Source organism: Falco punctatus (assembly GCF_963210335.1).
Source record: "Falco punctatus genome assembly, chromosome: 5".
Lineage (NCBI taxonomy): Eukaryota > Metazoa > Chordata > Aves > Falconiformes > Falconidae > Falco > Falco punctatus.
The window spans coordinates 30,032,795-30,053,231 of record NC_137584.1 but is presented as its reverse complement, the minus strand read 5'-3'; the positions used below and the strand labels follow the sequence as shown (position 1 = coordinate 30,053,231).

At 42.7% G+C, this 20,437-nt stretch overlaps 1 protein-coding gene across 3 annotated transcripts in view; it reads right to left on the bottom strand.

Annotated features, from left to right (window-relative positions):
- LPIN1 (lipin 1) overlaps positions 1-20,437 on the bottom strand; it is an 83,590-nt gene that overhangs the window by 46,841 nt on the left and 16,312 nt on the right. For 2 of the 3 annotated variants that reach the window (XM_080390645.1, XM_080390646.1), the window contains exon 2: positions 14,436-14,492. In XM_080390645.1, the coding sequence (XP_080246771.1) occupies positions 14,436-14,492 (57 nt within the window). Of the gene's footprint in view, positions 1-3,402; positions 3,536-14,435; positions 14,493-20,437 lie in introns of those variants that run through there. The other variant, XM_080390647.1, reaches the window with a different exon arrangement.

Here is a 20,437-nt window from a genome sequence, read left to right as displayed (position 1 = left end):
AGGGCCTGGATTTCTGTTCTTTAGAGAAGCAGTGAAGGGACTGCATGGGACTTTAGGAGACGTCAGTTTAGGTCCCTATTTTCCTACAAGATTCCCACACAGCCTTGGGCAAGTTACTAAGGCTTAGCTTTCAGTGGGCTTTTAACTCCCACTGGTTTCAAGCACGGTTTATCACTGGCTATCATCTCAACTGCAGAATGCCAAGCTCATCAGAGCGAGACATAGACAAGCACTCTCCTTGAATATTCTTTTTTCCTGGGAAAGGAAACCTGGATACATGACCTGGAAAGAAGCCATAAACAGCCATGACACTGATTTGAGAACTTCAGAGCACTCTCTTGAGCAGCATGGTTCTGGTTGTTCTGTTAAATAGGAGGGCAAGCTCTGTCCAAACCTAATTACGTGCACATTTTTTCCAGGCTTCCCAATAGTGACAGCAGCATGGGATACACCAGGGGTCCTCAAACTATGGCCCACAGGCCAGATACGGCCCCCCAGGGTCCTCAATCCGGCCCCCGGTATTTACAGACCCCCCCCCACCGGCGGTTGGGGGGGAAACCAAGCAGCCGCAGATGACTGCCTGCCACTGCATCCGTGTGCCGGCCCCCTGGTTAAAAAGTTCAAGGACCCCTGGGATACATGGACATGGGACACATTCCTGCAGGTGATTTGACACCACAACTGGTCAATCAGGAGACTGGTGCAGTTCACTTGTAAATCCCAAATCAGAAAGCAAAATGCAGCCTGTGGCTGGCTCTACACCAGAGTAAGAACATTTTACTTCCTGCCAGCTAAATCTCCAGAAATATTTTAGGGCTGGGATTATTCTGGGCTTAATTCTATTAAGAACTATTTGACTCCTGTTCCAAGTTAGCCAAGGCTAGTGCCATAACCGTGACTTCTTACAATGGCCAGAGTCAAACGGAGCAAATGCCAAACTTATCTTCCAAGCAGCCAGTCCTTTCCAAAATGCACTCACTCACAGACACGGACTATGAGATGACTATTCACTTAGATCTGGTATTCCACGACCTTTCGAATATTTGAAACATTACTTGGTCCAATACTTCACAAAGTCCCTATAAAGGATGGAATATTTTCTTGAGAGCAGATGAAATCAAAAATTCAAATTGAAGACTGAAAACTTGCCTGTAATGAATCCTCATATACAAACGAAGAGAGGACTGGCCTATAGTCCCACAGTCAGGGTATTGGACTGAGACTCAAGAGTCCAAGAGAATTATTTCATGACTAGTTGAAGTGTAACACCATGGTCCCACACCAACCTCCCAACCATATATTCCCAACTGTCCCAAATCTTACCCTTGCATCAGCACTAAAAACTAACACCACTAAAGTCATACAAAAATAATTCCCAGCTGGATCAATGGGATGATCTGACTCACCACATACCCATACAATTGCTAATATCGACTAAAGAGAGAAGCTGAGAAAGAGTAGGTGGTAGGCAGTACCAGGGGCGCCTCTTCTGGCATTTCAGGAAATCTTGAAATCCTATCTCAAGATTTGTCTCCTTTCCCAGAAATCCCCTGGGAAACCTTCCTCATTTCCCTTGATCTCACTGTGCCACAGCTGCCCAACTGTCCAGTGCTTTCCTCCTCACAGAGACACTCTGAGGGAACGTACGCAAGGGCTGACATCCCTCTGGGCTGACGCTGCATAAATAGGATCAAACTTTACAACAAATGGAAAAGTACAAACTGATGTCTGAAACAGAGAGCTTTTGAAATAACTGGAGAATATATGGTAGTTCATGTACTGTGCTGCCCTGTGCTCCTGTTCTGATGTCAGAGGAGGATCATAAATCAGAATTGAAGCACAGCAGTAGCTCTACACTATGCTGATATTTCATGTGACTTGGCATCCTTTCTTTCAGTGGGACTGGAAAACAAATTTGTTCATTAGGTTGTAACTTCACATTTTCTGCATTTTCAGAGTTTAAAGTAATCTCTTACTGTATTTCAAGTGTTTTTGATGATTTCTGTGTGTATGTGTGTTCATAGATAAACAAACGTGTGCACCTGCACATCCTCAGGTATGGAAAAGAGCCAAACACTAAAACTTGCCCAACTCCCTTACAAACAGACCACACTGAGTCAGGTAAGTAGATATTATCAGTAGTCTGTATTCTGCATTGGTGAATTAGAGCTATCAGAAAAGCAGAAAACATCTAAAATCATTAGAAGCTATTTTCATGGCTTTATGCCTAAAATCATAACATAATTATGTTGAGTCTTTCACATCTTATCTCCTCCACTGTCTCGCCACTCTTTCTCCAGTTCTCTTCATGGAACTAGGCTGATTTTACTGTAATAGGAGTACGTCCATCTGACTTCTAACTGGGTACACTGATGACAGCCAAACCTTATCTGTGTACGCTAAACAGTTGTCGCTATTTGCTTCCCAAGACAGCAGAGACACAGATAGAGCCACCCAGAAAATAAAATAAGCAAACTGCTCCACAACACCCTCCAGACTGTGAGCCCCATCAGAGCTCAATAGATCTGTCAGGGTCAACAACTCTACATGTGAAAGGAACAGCGATCTGCTAGTTTCCCTGCAACATCAGTGCTGAGACCCTGTTATTAGTACAGGCCTCTACATATTTCCTCTTTTTGACAGAGACAACAAAAATATTGCACAATTCTGTTTCCTCCCCACTCTCCACAGGATACATTGTCTTTTACCTTCTCGAAGGTAGATGAGATACACTAACCAACAGAAAAGCTCTTCTGGGTGGGTGGGGAGGAAATCACATAAAGAAACCCAAAATGTCTCAAAGTTCAGTTTCATATGCAGCAATCGCACTACTCTGCTGTGCCATTTAATCCCTCCGGCCTGTTACCACTTTCCCTACTCCATTTCAGTGGAAGTATTAGCGAAGCAGCAGTACTAATGCAGCAATTCGCATCAGCAGCTGCCAGCCAAAGGGAGGCAAATGCCATCTCTAACGCAGAAGGGGAAGCAGCACACCGAGGGGCGCTGGGCTCCGCAGGCTCCCACAGCCCGGCAGCAGCCGGGACCCGAAACCGACAGCGCCCCGCGGCTGCCCAGCGCCGGGAGCCTCCCGCTGAAGAGACACCAGGAACGCACCAGACCTCTCCTTTCCCCCTACCCGTGCACAAAGCACTGCCCATCCCAGATAAACCCAACACCTCCGCCGCCTGCTGTCACCCCCAAAAGACAAGGAAAAAGCCGGCGCTGCCGGCAGCTGCCCGGCGCCCCGCCGGGACCGGCGCGGGACGCCGAGGCCGGAGGGACCCGCTGCCTCCCGCGGCGCCAACGCTCGGCGGGGCCAGCCTGGCGCTCCCCGCCCGCCTCAGCGCCGAGGAGCGACTGCTCGCCCTCCCCGCGACGGCCGCCCCGAGCCCCGACACCCACCTCGGCCGCCCGACGCCTCCCGTACGCTCCGCTCGCCGCCGCCTTTGTGCGCGCCGCCCGCCGCGGCGACGAGGACGCAGGCGGCTGCCCGGCGGTGCCGCCCCGGAGGAGGGACCGCAGCGGCCGGGGACGGGGAGGGCGCCCCGGGCCGGCGCAGGAGCTGTCCCTGCTTGGCCCGCCTCCCGCGGGGGCACGGCTGTGGTCAGCTCCCCGCGGGCAGGTCGACCCCCCGCCTGCCTGCCGCCCGCGGCACCGGCACCGCAGTCCGGGCTGATGGCGTAACGGCCGCCGGGCCGGGGCCGGGGGCGGGGCGGGGCGGGGCGCGGCGGCCGTTGGTGGCCGTAGCCTGGCGGCGCGGCCGCGCTGAGTCAGCGGGCGGGCAGCGCGCTGAGGTGACCCCGCGGCGGGGAGCGGGCGGCACCGGGCCCACTCGCCCCCTTGGGCCCGCGGCGCCTCTCATGGGCAAGTTCCACCGTCCGCTGCGGTGCCTTGGCCGGCGGGAGCTCCGGCAGCTCAGGGTAGTATTCATGGTTATTTGAAGCATTACCTCAGGCCTGAAATGATAGGCACAGGAACACCTTCTCTTTTACCTGCTCATTTCGATCTCAAAAACGTTTCACAAGGCAGGGATCCTTATTCAGGTTTATGCATGGGAAAACCAGGCAGCTCAAAAGCGCATCATTGGGCCCAGACTGCTGTGCGGGTCCCTGAAAGGCTCCGATTGAAGCTAGGGTTCCCAAAGCACAACACTCAGGCCATAGCAAGCACTTCTTTCAGCATCATATGCTTTATCGCTGTAAATAAATGCCGTTAAATAAAGTTCTTCCACCAGATAGTGGTTCCCGTCCATTCAAACCGTATTGTAACCTCCTTCTACACTAAGTGCCTTACACTACTAAATGCAGAAGTGGATTCCATGATAAAAATTAACTGATAGAGGAATCTTCCAGGCTTTTTCAAGCCTATTTACAGAAGGCAGAAGAGGGCAGTGCTATGTGCAGAACAAATGAGCAGGAAACAGAGTAACATGGGAAAAAGAGGTCAAAGAATACGCACAAAAAAAGGGATCAAAGTTCATTCGTTGAAGAACAGCCTGCTAGTTTTAGGCTTGAAAACAAGTTTTTCAGAGCTGGATTTCATGCATCTACATGTTCTAGTCCCCAAAATGTACATGCCACTGAAGCCCGGGAAGAGTTCCTTATCGAATAATTGGAGCTTAAGCCTTACATTTTCCATTTATGTTGCAGTTACACCATAAAACAATCTCAGTGCAATCTCCCTTAGGTCATGACCCAATTGTAATGCTTCAAACTTTCTCTCTGGCACATCCTGTAGCTCTGTTAACTCTGCATCCACCCTGAGTAGTCTTTGTGTTACAACGCCCAACTACAACCGAATCACTGGGTGACAGGGCCTGGTGCATGCTCACAGACTCAAATCCCTCCTCATTTTCCTCCGTTCCCAGTTACACAGCTACACTAACAAGTTCACCTCGGGTTTAGAACAAAAAAGTGAGTGAAGACAGCTTCTGCCCGAGCACAACAGACAAGGCTGTTCACTTAATCTCAAAGAGAAAACAATATGCAACAGAGCCCAGAAATACCTGCAGTTTCATTTCCCAGGCATATCGTATCTAAAGCCTTGTCAGCAGGCAGTCAGTAGGCAATGAGACGTGCTGGTAAAGAATCCCATCCCTGATGTAAATACAAGAAGCTGTGCCTGTGCTGGCTGTGGATCCTGGCCAGTGCTCTGCCCGTCACATTTGTGTAGAATATGATGCCATATTGTGTTCCCTCTGAGGGGGTGGTACCCTACAGTCATCACCGTCCAGGACAGCTCTACCATATTGTTCCACTATAGTCTTGCACTACTATACTAAAATAAAAATATAATCATAACACACTGAATCAAAACCACTGTCTTTCCACAGCCTCAACAACAGCCACTCTTCTCTACTTCTTTCAGAAATCCAGAAGCTAGAGCCTCAGCTTTGGATGTACTGCATTGTGTTTAGTTATTTATCATGTCCAACCTTCTGCTGCTTCATGTAAAATAACCCACAGAAGAATGCTCCACAGTTTTAATGGTTCCGTGTGTGAGGTCATGTTTTCTTTTCCTACAGAGCAGTGTAAATATAGCCGTGATACATACAAGATGCCATGGAAAGTGCTAAATGCTTGCACAGCAACAGTGAGCTTCCATTAACAGCAGGGCACCAACTTTGTCCTGCTGTGCTTTTTTACCCTGTTCTTGCTGATGGTGTGACCACAGTGCAGGTCAGTGTTCCTCAGATTACTTCTCTGGAATAAACTCTGCCAACTGATTTTCAGATCCTTACTTGTTTTGTGCTGCACTTCAGCTCATAACTATTCTCACCGGTCACATCTATGTAGAGGACCAAGCTCCAGTATATAACCTTCCATACCATCCAAGCCTTAGCCTGGTCATGGCTATGGTCTCAACTCAGCCCATTGCAGAGTCTGGAGGGCAGTATGGTCAGGGATAGTGCCTAAAAAGTAATCTGGAGTTACCCACAAAACTAAATGGCTGAGGGACTATGGTCAGGAGGCACACTCTGCCCTTGGACGAGAATACTCCCTGGTGGTGTCAGCTCCAAAACACAGTCGGGAATGATGAAGTTATGAACTATTACAATTTTCTTCCTGACAGGTTTCTTTCTGGAAGCATGGTGGTGGGCAACACAAGTTTGTTTCCCAGGTTTTGAATTAAAACTATCCACAAACTTTTGAAGGACCTGCTCCTGGGAGTTTTCTTTCTACTCCTTTGCTGGTCTGTTTATAGCTGTCCATTTTTACCTAATTGTTGAAGCCTGCCCCAAAGTACTTACAGTTCATGTATTCACTCTGTGTTTGCACAGTTCTGTCACAGTGGAGTTCTAGCCTATGATCTGGGCTCATACTTACTGTGAAAATACAATTAAGAAGAAAGTTGAGCTGTGTAGTCTTCTGTAAATTAATAAAACTGGGTTTAAAAAAAATCTACAAGCACGGAAGGGTTTCATAGAGTTCAAGAAGATTCCTAGAGACCATTATGTAAGTTCATACAGCACAAAGAAAAAAGGCCTTCAATTCTAGCTTGGGACACCAGATTTTCTTGGCAAGTATGTTGCCAGTAAGTAAAATAACCACTCAGATCAAAAAGTTGCTTACTTAAGGCATTATCAGTAATGTCTGGCATTTCTCCCACTAAAACTGGAGTTCATGTTCAGGCACATAGCACCTGGGTTATGAGTTAATGCAACTGTTAATGCATGCACATTGTGCATGTAAAAATGATTCAGTAAATAGAAAAGCTGAGCTTTTCGCTTTTAATTTATAATGAACTCAAAAGCAAAGATAGCTCTGCAGTCTGTTGCTGACATTATCTTTATAAGTATTAAACTCAGAGTAGCTCAGGCAATATAAATTAAGAGTTGATCTAGCTTTATTCCAGTGTAAACTTCAGAAAGTAGTTGGTCTCTGATTCTGTAATTACCTAATTAAATGTCCCACCATCTTAACAAAATAATAGTTCTCCTAACATAAGCAGATATTTTTATACAGTACCTATAGTTACCTGTGATCCTCTACTGAATTCTCTGTCCACGTCACATTATTTTTTCCCTTTTTATTTTTGCTTCAAGTTTAATTATCTAGTACATCATTTTGTCCTTCATTGAAAGGCAAAATAGTGCTGGTCATTGTAGTGTGTAAGTCCTGATATTTGATCTGCCTCTTAGTGCTTGATTTGTTGAGAACATTTTTTTAAAACTGTAAGTAGATGTTATTTAGTTGCAGATATTTCTAAAATGTTTGACACCCCCACCCCCGACTTTAACTTGTTGCCAGTTTTGTCCATCCTGCTGGTTTGGCGGTCTCTGTTCCTGAGATCAACTGTTCCACTGTTTTAGTATCAGGAGATCTGAGTACTAAACAACATTGAAAAGAGAAAGAATGCTGTCCTTGTCCGACATAAAGCCATACAGGACAGTCTTTATTCCATATGAAACCACTTTGCTTTTGGCAGTGTGTTCAGTCTGTCACATTTAGGCAGATGCTTCTGGCCTGCACCAGCCACCAAGTCTGCCCTGCCTGAGCTCCTTGCACTTTGCCAACTTTAGCTTGTGGATTTTGCTTTCCATATAATCACAGTTCCCGAGTATTGTAGTTGCCTGCTGACAGTCACACATGCTAGCCCATACACTTCTGGCATCATCTATTATCTTCCTTCTCTGGCATTGCTGTTAAGAGATGAGATGATGAGATCAACCTCAGGAGGACTGTGATGCTACCAGAAGTACTATAAAGTTTAAGGCATCAATGAAGCAGGGGAGTGATAGGTGAAAAGGGAAACTGAGAGGATTATTTTGCCAAATGAACAAATGTGAGACTGTAATTTTCCAGGAACTGTTGCAGCAGGAATTAGAGACAGGGCAGGAGGCACTGGTCATGTACTAAAATGCTCATCTGTTATGATAACATGCTTATCAACTCTCATGCCATCAGGGCTTACATTGTATAACCAAACTTGATTTTGAACCAAGTACTTCTGGGCTTGGGTTTGTGTCAAAAACACTGTTTTTCCCTCCTCACTGAAAATGTAGTCCCAAAAAGGAGATCTGTAACTGACTAACTACCGGACAAGTTTGGTTTGTTGTTGGGGTTTTTTTGCTTTTCAGAATACAACAAGTCTTGATAATGAAGTTTCTCAAAAGAGCCTTTCTTTTTCCTCTAGATTGACATCTAGCCTTGCAAAACCATGAAAACCTCAATGCTTCCTTTATATCCTAGCAGCTCTTTCCACAGTCAAAACTCAGTTTTCTGCTACAAAATACTTGGCTACTGAGAAACAGAGGCATCTACTCAGTCCTATGATCCAAATATGGCCAAAGGAAAAAAATGTAGGAATATTTAAAATCAAGAACAAGAGAAACTAAAGATAACAACCCTGCTGGAGGTCCACTTGTAGAAGTCCAATCTCATCAGAAAGTAATTTAGCTCCAAATCAGTAAATACCAAGCCTGAGCTAGCTATAACCTTAGAAAGCTTAGAAAATCTTGAGCCCTGGTAAAGCAAAGCAATCACAGCATATGAGATTAAGGATATAACAGTGAAATCATCAACATGTTCTTTCTTCAGCCAAAGCCCAGAATCCCTGCATAGGCATGTTCAAACACAGACCTTTACTCTGCTCAGTCAAAATACATACCAGTGTTTAAATGCACACACATACAAGAAATGAGAGAATGGAAAACCCTTCTGTCCTGTTTTGGACTGGAATGCTTTCCAGCCCAAACGCTAGTTTTTCATCAGTTCAGTAAATCTATGCATGACTAGCAAACCTTTTGCCCAGAATACTGTTTTCAAAGCACAGCAAATCAAAAGCAAAATCATCAGTATTATTTCTTTAGAACAAAACAGTACAAAACACACTGAGAACTTCAAACAAAGCTGCTCTACTTCCCAGGGTATAACCTTTTCCTTACTGTTCCTGCAATTCTTGCAAACTAAAAAAGCAATCTTCATTCTGAAGAGGAAAAGATATTTGGAAACCAACTCCTTCTGTTGAAAAGTTTGTTGCTTTCCTCTCAGCCTCATGTCTGCAGTTTCTACATCAGACTGCCCACTAATATTGAATTATCTTCTCAAGCAGGTTCTGAAAGTTATTTCTTAGTGATTGTAAAGTAGCCTTAGTTCACTGTATCGTTACCTCCTCCCTATGCGAACTAATACCTCTTTCCTGTAGCTAGCAAAGTTGTAACAGCTATAGCCAACTTAAGATAATAGAAAAATAGAGATATTTTGTATAAAGTTGTTTTCTTATGGTGGGCTAAGCACTAAGTGCCAATAGAGCTCAGCTTGAAGTTCTGTAACTTCACTGAGAGAGTGAAGTGTCTACAATTATTTTTATAATAAAAGTAACAATATTTGGTGTTTCTCACTGTGACAGAAAAATTCTTCACTTCTGTGCAGACCAGGATATTAAAGTGGTTGTTCTGTGTGTGATTCCTCGTGAATGAAGGCACACTGTTCCTTGCTTCTAGTTACAAGAAAATTCTGCACTGTCTCAGGTACTGTCATTAGTTCAGGCTGTCATATAAACTGAATGAAGAGTGTTTTGATCTCCCCTCAGGAAAAAGGCAGATGGAAGATTGTGAGCAGGCTGTCAGGAGAAGAGGCAGACCCCGGCTGCTTTTTCCCCTGCCAGTGACCTGCTGGGGGAGGCTTCTGCAAGCTTTGCCTGAAAGTTCCCCTCTTCAGCCCTATCTTTAGTTTCACTGCAAAAAAGTGAGATAACCCAACCTGTTGCTTGCTTTTATTTTTTTTCTTTCCCCTCCTGTCTGTCACTAAGACTCAACTGTCTTGTATATTTGAAGTGGTAGAGTGTAGCCATGTAACCAGGTTAGGGCATTTCTTTAAGTGTCTGAGCGTACCATTTAAAAGGACGCTTTTCCACTTCCCCAGTTCAGCCTGTGCAGCAGGTGTGGATCCCATGCCTTTGCCTGAAGGGCATCGGCTTTCCCTCCACAGGGCTTTCTCTAATGTCAGGCAGGCTTGAGGGTGCAAGTCTGTTCAAGAGCTTTGGTCCTCAGGTCTTTCCACACTGTCTTCTCATTCCTTCTCATATCACAAGCTGTAAGGACACCTTAATCTGGCAGCACAGATTTCAGGTCTCTCTGATCTTTAATCTCTAGATTCAGTGTCAGGTGATTCAGGAGGAGAGGTGAGATGTTCTGGGATAAGCTGCCTTAAGACATCTTCTTTGTAATTTCATTATTGGAGATTTTAATGATTACAATTTATGCTGAGGACTGTGCTTGTTCTATATTTAAAGTACAGTCATCCTTTGAATGCTTGTGATAATTTGTTCAGGCAGAATTTGAGCTGTATGGAATATTGATAATGTTTAAAAATATATTTGGCTTAAACAAATGGTCTTTTCAGTCTTGATTGCTGTCAAAGCTGACTTAATCTTACTGTTGTGGGCTGATTTTTCTCAAAAGTATATTGTTACTGATAAAGTTAATGATCAAGATTGCATTGAAACCCTAGAAACAAGTTAAGGCACAGAATTAAATCCTGCACATGCAGTCATAGAACAATAAATTCTCTTTAATTACTGCATCAAGCCTGGGCAATTAACCAGTAAATAAGGTTGTTTACTGCAGTCTTCCTCTTATCTAAGCAGTTTACTCTCCTGATTTAGGCTGAGGATTTGTATAAAACCCTTACTGGTACTTCTAAGTCAGGTATGTTAAAGCAGGAATATTGTCATTTATTTCAGTTTTGACCCTGCTATCTTTCTTTTACGTCTTCTGTAAGGACATGCATATCTAAGTGATGTTATCTGAGCAATTAGCTAATATATTTAATAGATGTGATCGGCTTTGCAAAATCATGAAAATAGTGCTTGATTTCAGATTCATGTTCAAATTCTATAGCGGGAGAAGTATCCCTGGTAACTTAGTAGTAAACCCTTCCCTCAAAATATTCTTGGTATTAAAATGAGGGTAATCTCTCTGGAAGTGTTATAGCACTACAGTCACTGAACATAGTAATTAATGTTATTTTAGAACTGCAATTAAACAGCATTTCTTCTCCCTCAGTCTTAAAGTAATTATCTATTTGGAAAACTAAACTTAGGTTTGCTGTGACAGAGTGTATATCAGCCAAATTGGATTTGGAAAATAAAGTATTTAATGGAGGAACTACAGTCTGTCAATTGAAAGGAAGTATTTCCTTTTTCTTTTTATGTTTTGCATGACTTTTGCTGTTATGTTGAAAGCTGAGCAAAAATTAAAATTTTAACCTAATGAAAAGTTTCAGCATTTGAATGTTAGTATTTGAGCCAAGACTCTGAAATATGAAAGAGTCTTGAAGTATAAAATGCACAAAAGCTTTTGCAAATGAAACACCTGTCTTAAAGGGGGTGTTATGGCTATGTAATCTGGCCAGAAAGTATGATGTATTTGAAAGGCTCTCAGGAGGCAATGATCCATTATAAAGAAATCTAATTCAACATTGAACTGAGAAAGTTGAAACAATTCTAGTTAGTCCAGTATTAAAATACTGTAAATGAATGTGTAAAAACTCTGCCTGCTCCACATATCATTATCTAGATCCTGCCCTTACATAAAAGCCAATGATGGTCAACTCTGTGTCCATGTATTTCTGTTCACAATTTGCAAACAAGCACTTGCACATACATATAAGAACTTATAGAAAAGTTCTTATACATATAGAAAAATTATGTTTCAGAGCTATTTTGAGAAAATGGCTGCATTCAAGAATTAGCATGCTGTGAAAATTATTTATCCTTGTTCCATAAATTTGGCAGAGGTGTTGCTTAAAACAAGCATTTTGCATGTCTATGGAAATCATCTACTTCAGTGAAATTAGTGGAATCCACTTTGTTAGATCTAGCGTGTTCTGGGTAGAAGGCCTTTCTCCCGGCTGTCTCTATGATTTACATATTCCGTTATGCAAATCTGAGAATTCATCAGAGACTTTGCCTCATTCCTGCTACCCTCCTTACAGTTTACTCTCCAGTTTATCTACTGCAGACAAATCTACATACCATGAACAGTCTTTCAGACCTAGCAGCTTCTGCCCACAAAAGCAACATAAGCCTGTTTTACTATTATTTGCATGTCAGCAGCATTGTGTTCAGCATATCATGCGCAAAGAGAATTCCCATCCCAGTGAGTTTAGAGTCTGAAAAGTATCAGGCCTGATGCTCAGTTCACACAAAGCAACATAATCCTATTCAAGCCAGTGAACTCTGTATTACACAAGTAAAAGGTCTTGCTCATTGTTTCAAACAGGTGGATTTAAAAAAAAAAAAAAGCAAGACTAGGAACAGGCAAGTAGATAGTGCTTTGTATCAAGCTCTGCCATAGTACTAGAGGAGATAAAGGCCTGGTCAGAAAATATAGAAAATAATTCTATTTAATAGAATAAAAAACAAAGTCATACCCACAGGTAGTTCAGAGTCATGTCAAGGTACATGTCTGCTTCTGATCTGAAAACACTTTGGTTTTCCCCATGCCCACCTCCACACTGCAATCTGGGCACAAACAAAAAAGCCTCCCTGTGCAGTCATCCGGGTGATATGAGATGCCCCTCCCCTGCAGCCCTAGGTGACAGCCCAGCTCATTCACCCCGCATGTTTTGCATATCGCTTGCATGGGGTTGGGATCATGCTTATTGCTCATCTACCTTGTCCGGGTCAGATGTAATTTATCCTGTGTAATTCAGCTTCCTGTGACAGATTCAGTTTGATATAGTTTTCTGACTTTCTGTTTCATACTGCTAACGTGCCTGTACAAACATAGGCACAGCTAAGCACAAACATATCTTTTGTCTGCAGCATCTTTGGTATTTTTTATTGTTACTAGTTTGCTGATTTCCCATGATCTCCCTTCTGTGTAGCACATTTTAAATATAGCACATCTACATTACAAAATTTTTCCTCCTCTTCTTCATGTAGTTCTGTACTGTATTATGAGAAATCTAGGACAAACAGCGTAATAATGATATACAAAAATTATTTCAAAGTATTGCCAAAATAAAAAAAAAATATTCTTCTTAAAGTATAATCTTATTGTAAGAATGCATTTTCCTCAGTTTTTTCAAAGTTACATTACAAGTTCACATGATATGTTTTGATTACCCAGGAGATGTTCCTGTAAAGTTCAGAATCTCACCTGAGTGCAGATCCGAATGTTCCCACCAACGTTTGGAAATAAAAGATGACATCTGTAGTATTGTTTTACATGTGTTTAATTTTCAGATTTTATGCTGTCCTTTGTGAATTGGAGTTAATTCCCTGTTTAATTTACTGGCATTTTGGATTCCCAGGTACCTTCCTGTCTGCATAGCACAGCTACTGAATTGGATGTCCAAACTCAACCCCGGCCAGCAGCAACTGACCTCACCCTCATTTCAGACTGCCTGTTTGACTTATCCACCTGTCCAGTTTACATAACATTGCTAATATCAAACTCATCTTAAAAGTTTGTAGAAGTTGACATACCTTCATGGAAATCTTGACCTACATCTGCCAGACCCAAACTGAAAAGCTGCCAGGCTCTACCAAACAGCTGACACAGAGAGAAGCTACATGCAAGTCGCCACGGACTGCTGGATCGGCAAGGTTCCTCTGTAAACCATACAGTATATTCAACACTGCACTGTGTAGGTTGTATGGAAACACCTTAGTGGGATCTATAGGAGATAGCGCTATAGCTATGTTAACATTATACTCCACCCAGGATAATACATCTCCTGCAAAAACTACGCGGAGCTGTACGGTGACTCCAATAGTTCAGCTAAGCAGAGGTGTCTACATGGCTCTGCTTGGTGCTGGGTAGAAATGCCATGGTCCTACCTGTGATTTGAAACACATCATTCTCCAAATATTTTGCCCCACCATCACCATAAAAGTAGGTCACTCTGAGGAATACATTCTGGAGTCACTTAGGAAATCATCAGGTTTTTTCCTGGACCTGCCTCTTTTCCCAGCATCACCAGTCATTCAGCAGTGTCGGTGGGAAGTGCCATTCTCCCTCTCTCATTACTTCTGAGTGGTTCTACTGTCCAATTCATGACTGCTTCCCAAGACGACCACCTCATAGATGTGCTCTCTGCCTTCCAGTCTGGGCACGTTTTCCCTGGCTCAGGACACATCTCACATTTGCCACAGATTTGCTGATTCTGTGCTTACTGCCCAGGTCAAGTGCCAAATTTTCAAATTTTTCTGCTGTTTCCATCCTTATTCTGCTAGTACCAGCCACATGTGAGAGCCAACAATTTCACAGAGCCACCCAAGCTTTCATAGGAATAATAATACCACAGTGGACATACAGTAACAGTGTCCAAAGGGTGACACTTGGACATACTATGATAGGTACCAGAAGGTGGACAAGAGTTAAACACTGCCTTATCCTGTTTTCCCAAAGACCCACCAGGCTTCGAGCTAGGCCTGCCCTAAGGGACTGGAGTTAAAAACCAAATAAATAATTAAATTCCTACATTTAGATTGCGAGTCCAGACGTTTCGAATCCAACCAGGATCTTTCATCAATGGAATCTGAAAGAAACAAAGAATAATGAAGAATAATACAGTTAATTAACTATGCACAAAAGTTAATATATCCAAGCCTCGGTTATGGTCCTTAAAACCCAGCTGCTCTAATGAATACCTCTCCTGTGATTCCTTTGTAAGCCCCATTGCACTTGTGTCATCCTTACTTCTTATCTGTACTGGAAGGTGTCCTCAGTTCTCTCTTTCTGCTATTTCAGTTTTCAGGGTTTTTGCAGGACTTGATCCTCTGCTAGTAGGATCTGTACCATTGGCCAGAGAGAGCTTGGAAACAGGGGATCCCTGTGAGCTCTGAAGAAGCGTGGACCACAACAAGCTCTGTTTATTCTTTTACAGGATGGGAATGCCCTATGCAAAGGACAGAGACAGAGCTGTAATCCCACTCCACTGCCCAGGAAAAAGATCTTTTCAATTGGCAGCACCCCTACATCTGTTCACGGTACAGGAAGACCTCTAATATCCAGTAGGACAGGAAAAGCAATTCTGTATGACAAGAAGAGCACATCTCAGCCTCTTTGAAGAAAACTGGAGTTCAGGGGCTGCATAGCAGAGCCAGGACTTTATTCCCTGAGTAGTCCTCTGCTGAGAGGCAGCACAGGATCCTAAACAGAGTGGCTGTACTTCCAGAGTCAGAGCCCCAGAGCTGAGGTGGCACAACTACTGTGACAACCTCTTTCTAAATACACAGAAGTAGGACTGAATAGTGATTTCATTTTTAAAGAAGCCACAGTTGCAAGACACATTGAAATAAATTAATACCTACTATAAAAGGGTAAGCTTCCAGTGTTGCTGGACATGATGGGATTCATGTTTAAAATAAAAGGAAATGTTATTGAAGAGAAATTCTGTACTGCATTTTATACTATCTTTTATTCCTTAGTGGAATTTTATACTGAAAGTAGTAGTTCTACAGGATTGATAAATATGATTATATGAACCAATCATTTGAAAGATTTCCCTTTGGTGTTTAGAAAAATTAACATTCAAATATGGTAGGTTTGCTGCTGGGTGTGTGCTCTGAAAACATTCATGTTCTCTCATATTCAAACTAAAAATTTGCAAGCACAAATGCTCACGAGAAAAAACCAAACTCGTTCTCACTGTCTACCATTCTCAAGTTATATGACACCTAGAATACTCTGTGGAATCTTACTGAGCAAATAGAAAATGCATTAAATGATCCCTTTTCTGAACTTTCTCTCATTTAAATAACAGCTAATGAAACAATAAGAAATATGGAGGAATCAGAAATAGAAAAACAAGCATTACAGAAATATATTCACCCAGTTCTGTCAGGTGCAGTTCTTAAGGGTTCCATTAATGTCCATTACACTCACACACACACTCTGGTATACATAGAATTTGAATAATATTTCGTGTGGGTGATGTGAAAAGTAAGTTTGGGGTAGCTTCTATCAGGAGAAGACAGTAGAGGTCTGGCATGTAGCCCTTCTCTGTTCATGATAATACCTTGCACTTGAATATTCCATTAGGGATTGCACCACACTATTCAAATACAATTTACCAAGTCTTTCAACAACCTTATAGGACACTAGGTATTATTAATTCAATTTTTCAAATGAAGAAACTGAGATACACCCTGATTAAATTACTTACTCTGTATTACAAAGGAAGTCTAGCATCTACATTAGAAACAGATTTCTTTCTGTATGGCTCATTGCTTTAACAAGACTATCCATTCTCAGAAGCAGAACATAAATACTGGCATTATTGTGCCAATAATTAAATGAACAAAAATACTCTTGCAGGCTAAACTATTAATTGAAATACAGATGCATGTTGTATGCAAATGCTGGATTTAGTATAATTACATTCTTCTGTTGCGTGTGTCTGGGTTTAAGAGGTATCTTGCTGCTTTGTTGACCAAGATGGTGGCTTGAAGGTATCATAGCAGTTGACTGCTCAGTGATAACACTAAATATTTTAAAATATGAAATATCACAGTTACATCCCATTTTACACAGTCTGAGGTATGGATCTCAGTGTATGTCTTTAGTCTTTGTCACTTTTTTAATTCTAGGAGCACTTCCACCTCCCAGGGAGAGGTGCAAGCCCTGTCCATGCCTCGATTATGTAAGAATGAAACCCAGATATGCTAGCTGGATGCAGTATTTGGGGAACAACTGGGTTCATTCCCTGGAAAATGCCCGCTCTACAGTTCAACTGTCACCTCCAGATTTCCCAAAGGAAATCAGCTGTGCAAAAGAAGCAGTTAGGGTACCAATCTGCCACCTGTGCACACTGCTGGGTCCAGAATATCTGCTTTGAGAATGGGCTGGAAGGAATAGCTATGAGGGAAGGCAGTACACTAGGAACTGCCTTCTTACTCTCAGCCTCAGGAACATGTTGGCAGAGTGGATCAAGGGGGGGGTTTATTAATTCATCCCTTCTTTCTCTTTCCACAGCCTTTGCAGTCTGATTTGGGGCCCACCCAACCAGGAAACAGCTTAGATGATTAGATTTATTTTCAAATGTCTATATTCATGAAAGGACTAGACTTTCTGAACCAACCACCCTCCCTCCTTTTCTCACTTCCTTCCTTCCTTTCTCTCTTTCTCCTTCTTTCTGTCTCTCTCTCCTTCACTTTTGGTCCCTCTTTCTCTCCTTCTCTCTTTCCTTTTCTTTATTTTTTAAAAACAATCAAAGTTCCGTGATTAAACAAATAAATCTCAGAAACACAATAATTGGAACTGCCACAGGAAAACAGTATGTTTCATTAGCAGAGAAGTCAACAGTGTGTTGCAACAGAGTTGGTAATTGTACAATAATGCTGCTGCTTGCGCATTCAGTTCCTCTGAAAAGCAGTGATCAGAGACAGTCCTGTAAAACATTCTTTGTATACCAGTGTAACAACCACGTGACTCTCCAGGATCCCTGCCAGCAGTTTAGAAGTAAATTTAACGTTGCAGTTAAGTATTTGATCTTCAGAGGTGTCTAATCTCTGCTCCTGCTCATATTTGAAAAACAGCTCTAAGGAGCTTTCATTTAGTCCTGCAATTAATGGAAAAAATTAGTATTTATTGAATGATATTTTGTCCATTGTTTAGAGTGATTGTTATAAATCATCTGCCTTTCCTATTTAGTAGGCTTGGAAATGTGAAGTGACATAAGTAAAAATTATTTTAAAGCAGGCACAATGCATCAGATCTTTTCTCCAGCTGTGCCAGGCTCTGTAGTCACCCTACTGACCTTAGAAAACAAAGCTAACATCGGGAAAAGATGACCTTGCACTTAAGCTAGTGAAATAGGACACAAGGGCTATTCCTGTACAAGAAAACTAAACAGAGCCAAGGCACAGGTGGAGGCACTGGGACACTCTGGTCTGTGCTCTGACGCTGGAAGAACAGCACTTGGCATGGCTGCAGTCCCGGCCAGCTAGCAGCTCCCAGCTTGGGAATGAGCACAGAGCATTTCCAAACAGCATCTGAATGGGGTCAACAGTTTTTGAGGGCTGAAGGAGCTTAATAGCATGGAGGTGACTAGATCATGCTAGATGGCATCAAAGCTAGTCCAGGATGGGCACTGTCACTGTTAGTTCACTAGCACCAATGTAGCCGAGAGATCCAGATCTCCTCCAGAGCTACCTGAGCTTTCTTCCTTCCAGAGTGTGAACATACCACAAGACCTCACTTCTGCTCAATTCTCTTACTGTCTAACAGGAATCATATCCTCCTAAGATGTCAAAGTAAATTCATTAATATGCATAAGAAAACTGTAACTGGGGGCACAAAGCAAAATTTGTGATTTGATCCCTAAAGAGGGGCTTTATGACCTTATCTTGCCCAGTCTGTCAACACTAAGCCAAGCTGTACATTTCCCAGCTAAATATGAGGTGTTTAAGAATTAAGAGATTTCTTATAGCTGATAAAAGATGGAGTAAAACAAGATTCAGAGATAACAGGTATGGCATGATAACTGCAGGAGAACAGATTAGATTATACTTACATTCTAACTAGAGTGCAAAATGTATCTCATATAAAAATATTGCAATGAAAAAAATGAAAAGGCAGTAACTGTAATCCATGTCTCCTTGGGAAAGGTATGGAGATACAGTGGGTGTGAAATGCAAGAGGAAACATTTAGGCATTAGGAAAACTTTATGATACCAGGAGTAGGCAAGCTCTGGTATGGTTTGCCGGAAGAGGCCAAGATCTTTCAGAGTAGGCTGAATTCCAGCCTTGTATTCTATTATTCTGTGACAGTGACACAGCAAGATGAGGTTGCATTTTCAGGAGCTCTTTCCTAGCAATGAAATCTCACGGTAGAAAAAATTCAGAAACTGGTCCCAAAACCCCTGTTACATTAAATGCTTTGAATCTAAGAAAATAATGCAGAGACAAGTTGTAGGGAAGCATGGCAGAGTAGCCAAGGGATGGGCTGGGTGACCTAAGAGGCTCTCCTGTCTCAGACTTCCGACTCAGTCTCACGACATCACCTGACTGGTGTTTAACTCATCACACTGATGCAACAGGTGTTGTAAACAAAGTTACTCACTTGTAAATTACTCAGGTAATTTAAATCTGGTTCCTGCAGTAATCATGCCTCATAATGGAGTTAAGTACACACTGTATGTGTGCTTCATTGCTGCTAATACCAGATTGAAACATCATACTTCTTTCTTGGAGGAGCACCTGATTTTACAAAACATTTATAAGACCCACCTCTGATGCCCACAGGTGACTTACGTTTTCTCTGTAGTGTGGGTGCCTGATGCAGAGTAGCTGATCTGTTCTTTCAGAGACTCAGAACTGGTGCCTTTGATGAGGGGGATGCTATCTCCACCACAGAGTATCTTTCAAGCAACAAAGAGGAAAGAGGGCTGCCTTCTTTTAAGATAAGATGACAGTCCTAAATTCAGCACATGACCAAATTATGTCTCTAAATGACCTAAAGAAAGAAAACCATTTCCTAGTATTTGGAGTAGTCAGGTTTGACTGAAAATATTAAGTTTTCCTGGAGAGGTGTAACTAGAGTCAGGTGAAGCTTGTGACATCAGTAAACAATGTCAAAGAAATATAACTACAGAGAGCTCTGTCAGAATCTGCACTAGTGAGTTCCTAGTCAAATGGCCTGATGTCTTGACCCAGCAAGCCAAGAATTGCTCTCTACATTTAATTTCTACAAGAAGGCTGCCAAAATATAGCTGCTGGTCTGTCAGAGGCCACATGGGGATCAGCACAGCACAGTTTAAGTACTTTGTGACATGAAAACCATGGTCAAGCTTTATTGAATGAAGTGGAGGAGGCCCAACAAGCCACCAGTTCACCACACTCAGACTTGGCCTGCATCATTGCTTTCAGGTCAAAGGAGCCATTGTGCTCAAGCATTTTGGTAGCTCTGAGATCCCAGGGCATCACACAGAGACAGAGGCACAGGTATAGGGTGGGAAGATCCCAAGCAGCTTGGAGCCCCATTATTTGGCCAGCCCTCACAGCCGGCATTGCTCTGGGAATGGCTCATGGGAGCCAGGGCAGCTCCTGCAGCGGGAGCACGATGTTTTCCCAGCCCCATCACTGCTGAAAATATGGATAGCTGCATTTTGCACTACCTGATTTTAAAATCTAGACATATGCTGAATGTTTTGTAATAGTCCAGCCTCTAAATTAAAAATAGCAAGAATATCTGTGGCATTTCTGCCCTGGAGCTCCAATCTCCTTGCTAAGCATCAGTGGGAGAAGTGGAACTGCTGTCCTGCTGCAATCTGCAGCAGAGCCCAGGCACAGTGGTTTGCAGAACCACATTTGAAAGTGAGTTTGAGTAAAAGCTAAAATAAGGACTGGCGGTGAAATGCTACAGGCAGTTAAATTACTTATCCAGGCACCTCGCTGAGTATGTCCCAGCACTGGGTTAAAGCACAAGACTCCAGTGCTGGTCTTTGAAATACACCGGCCGGCTGCCTTAGGCCAGGTCTG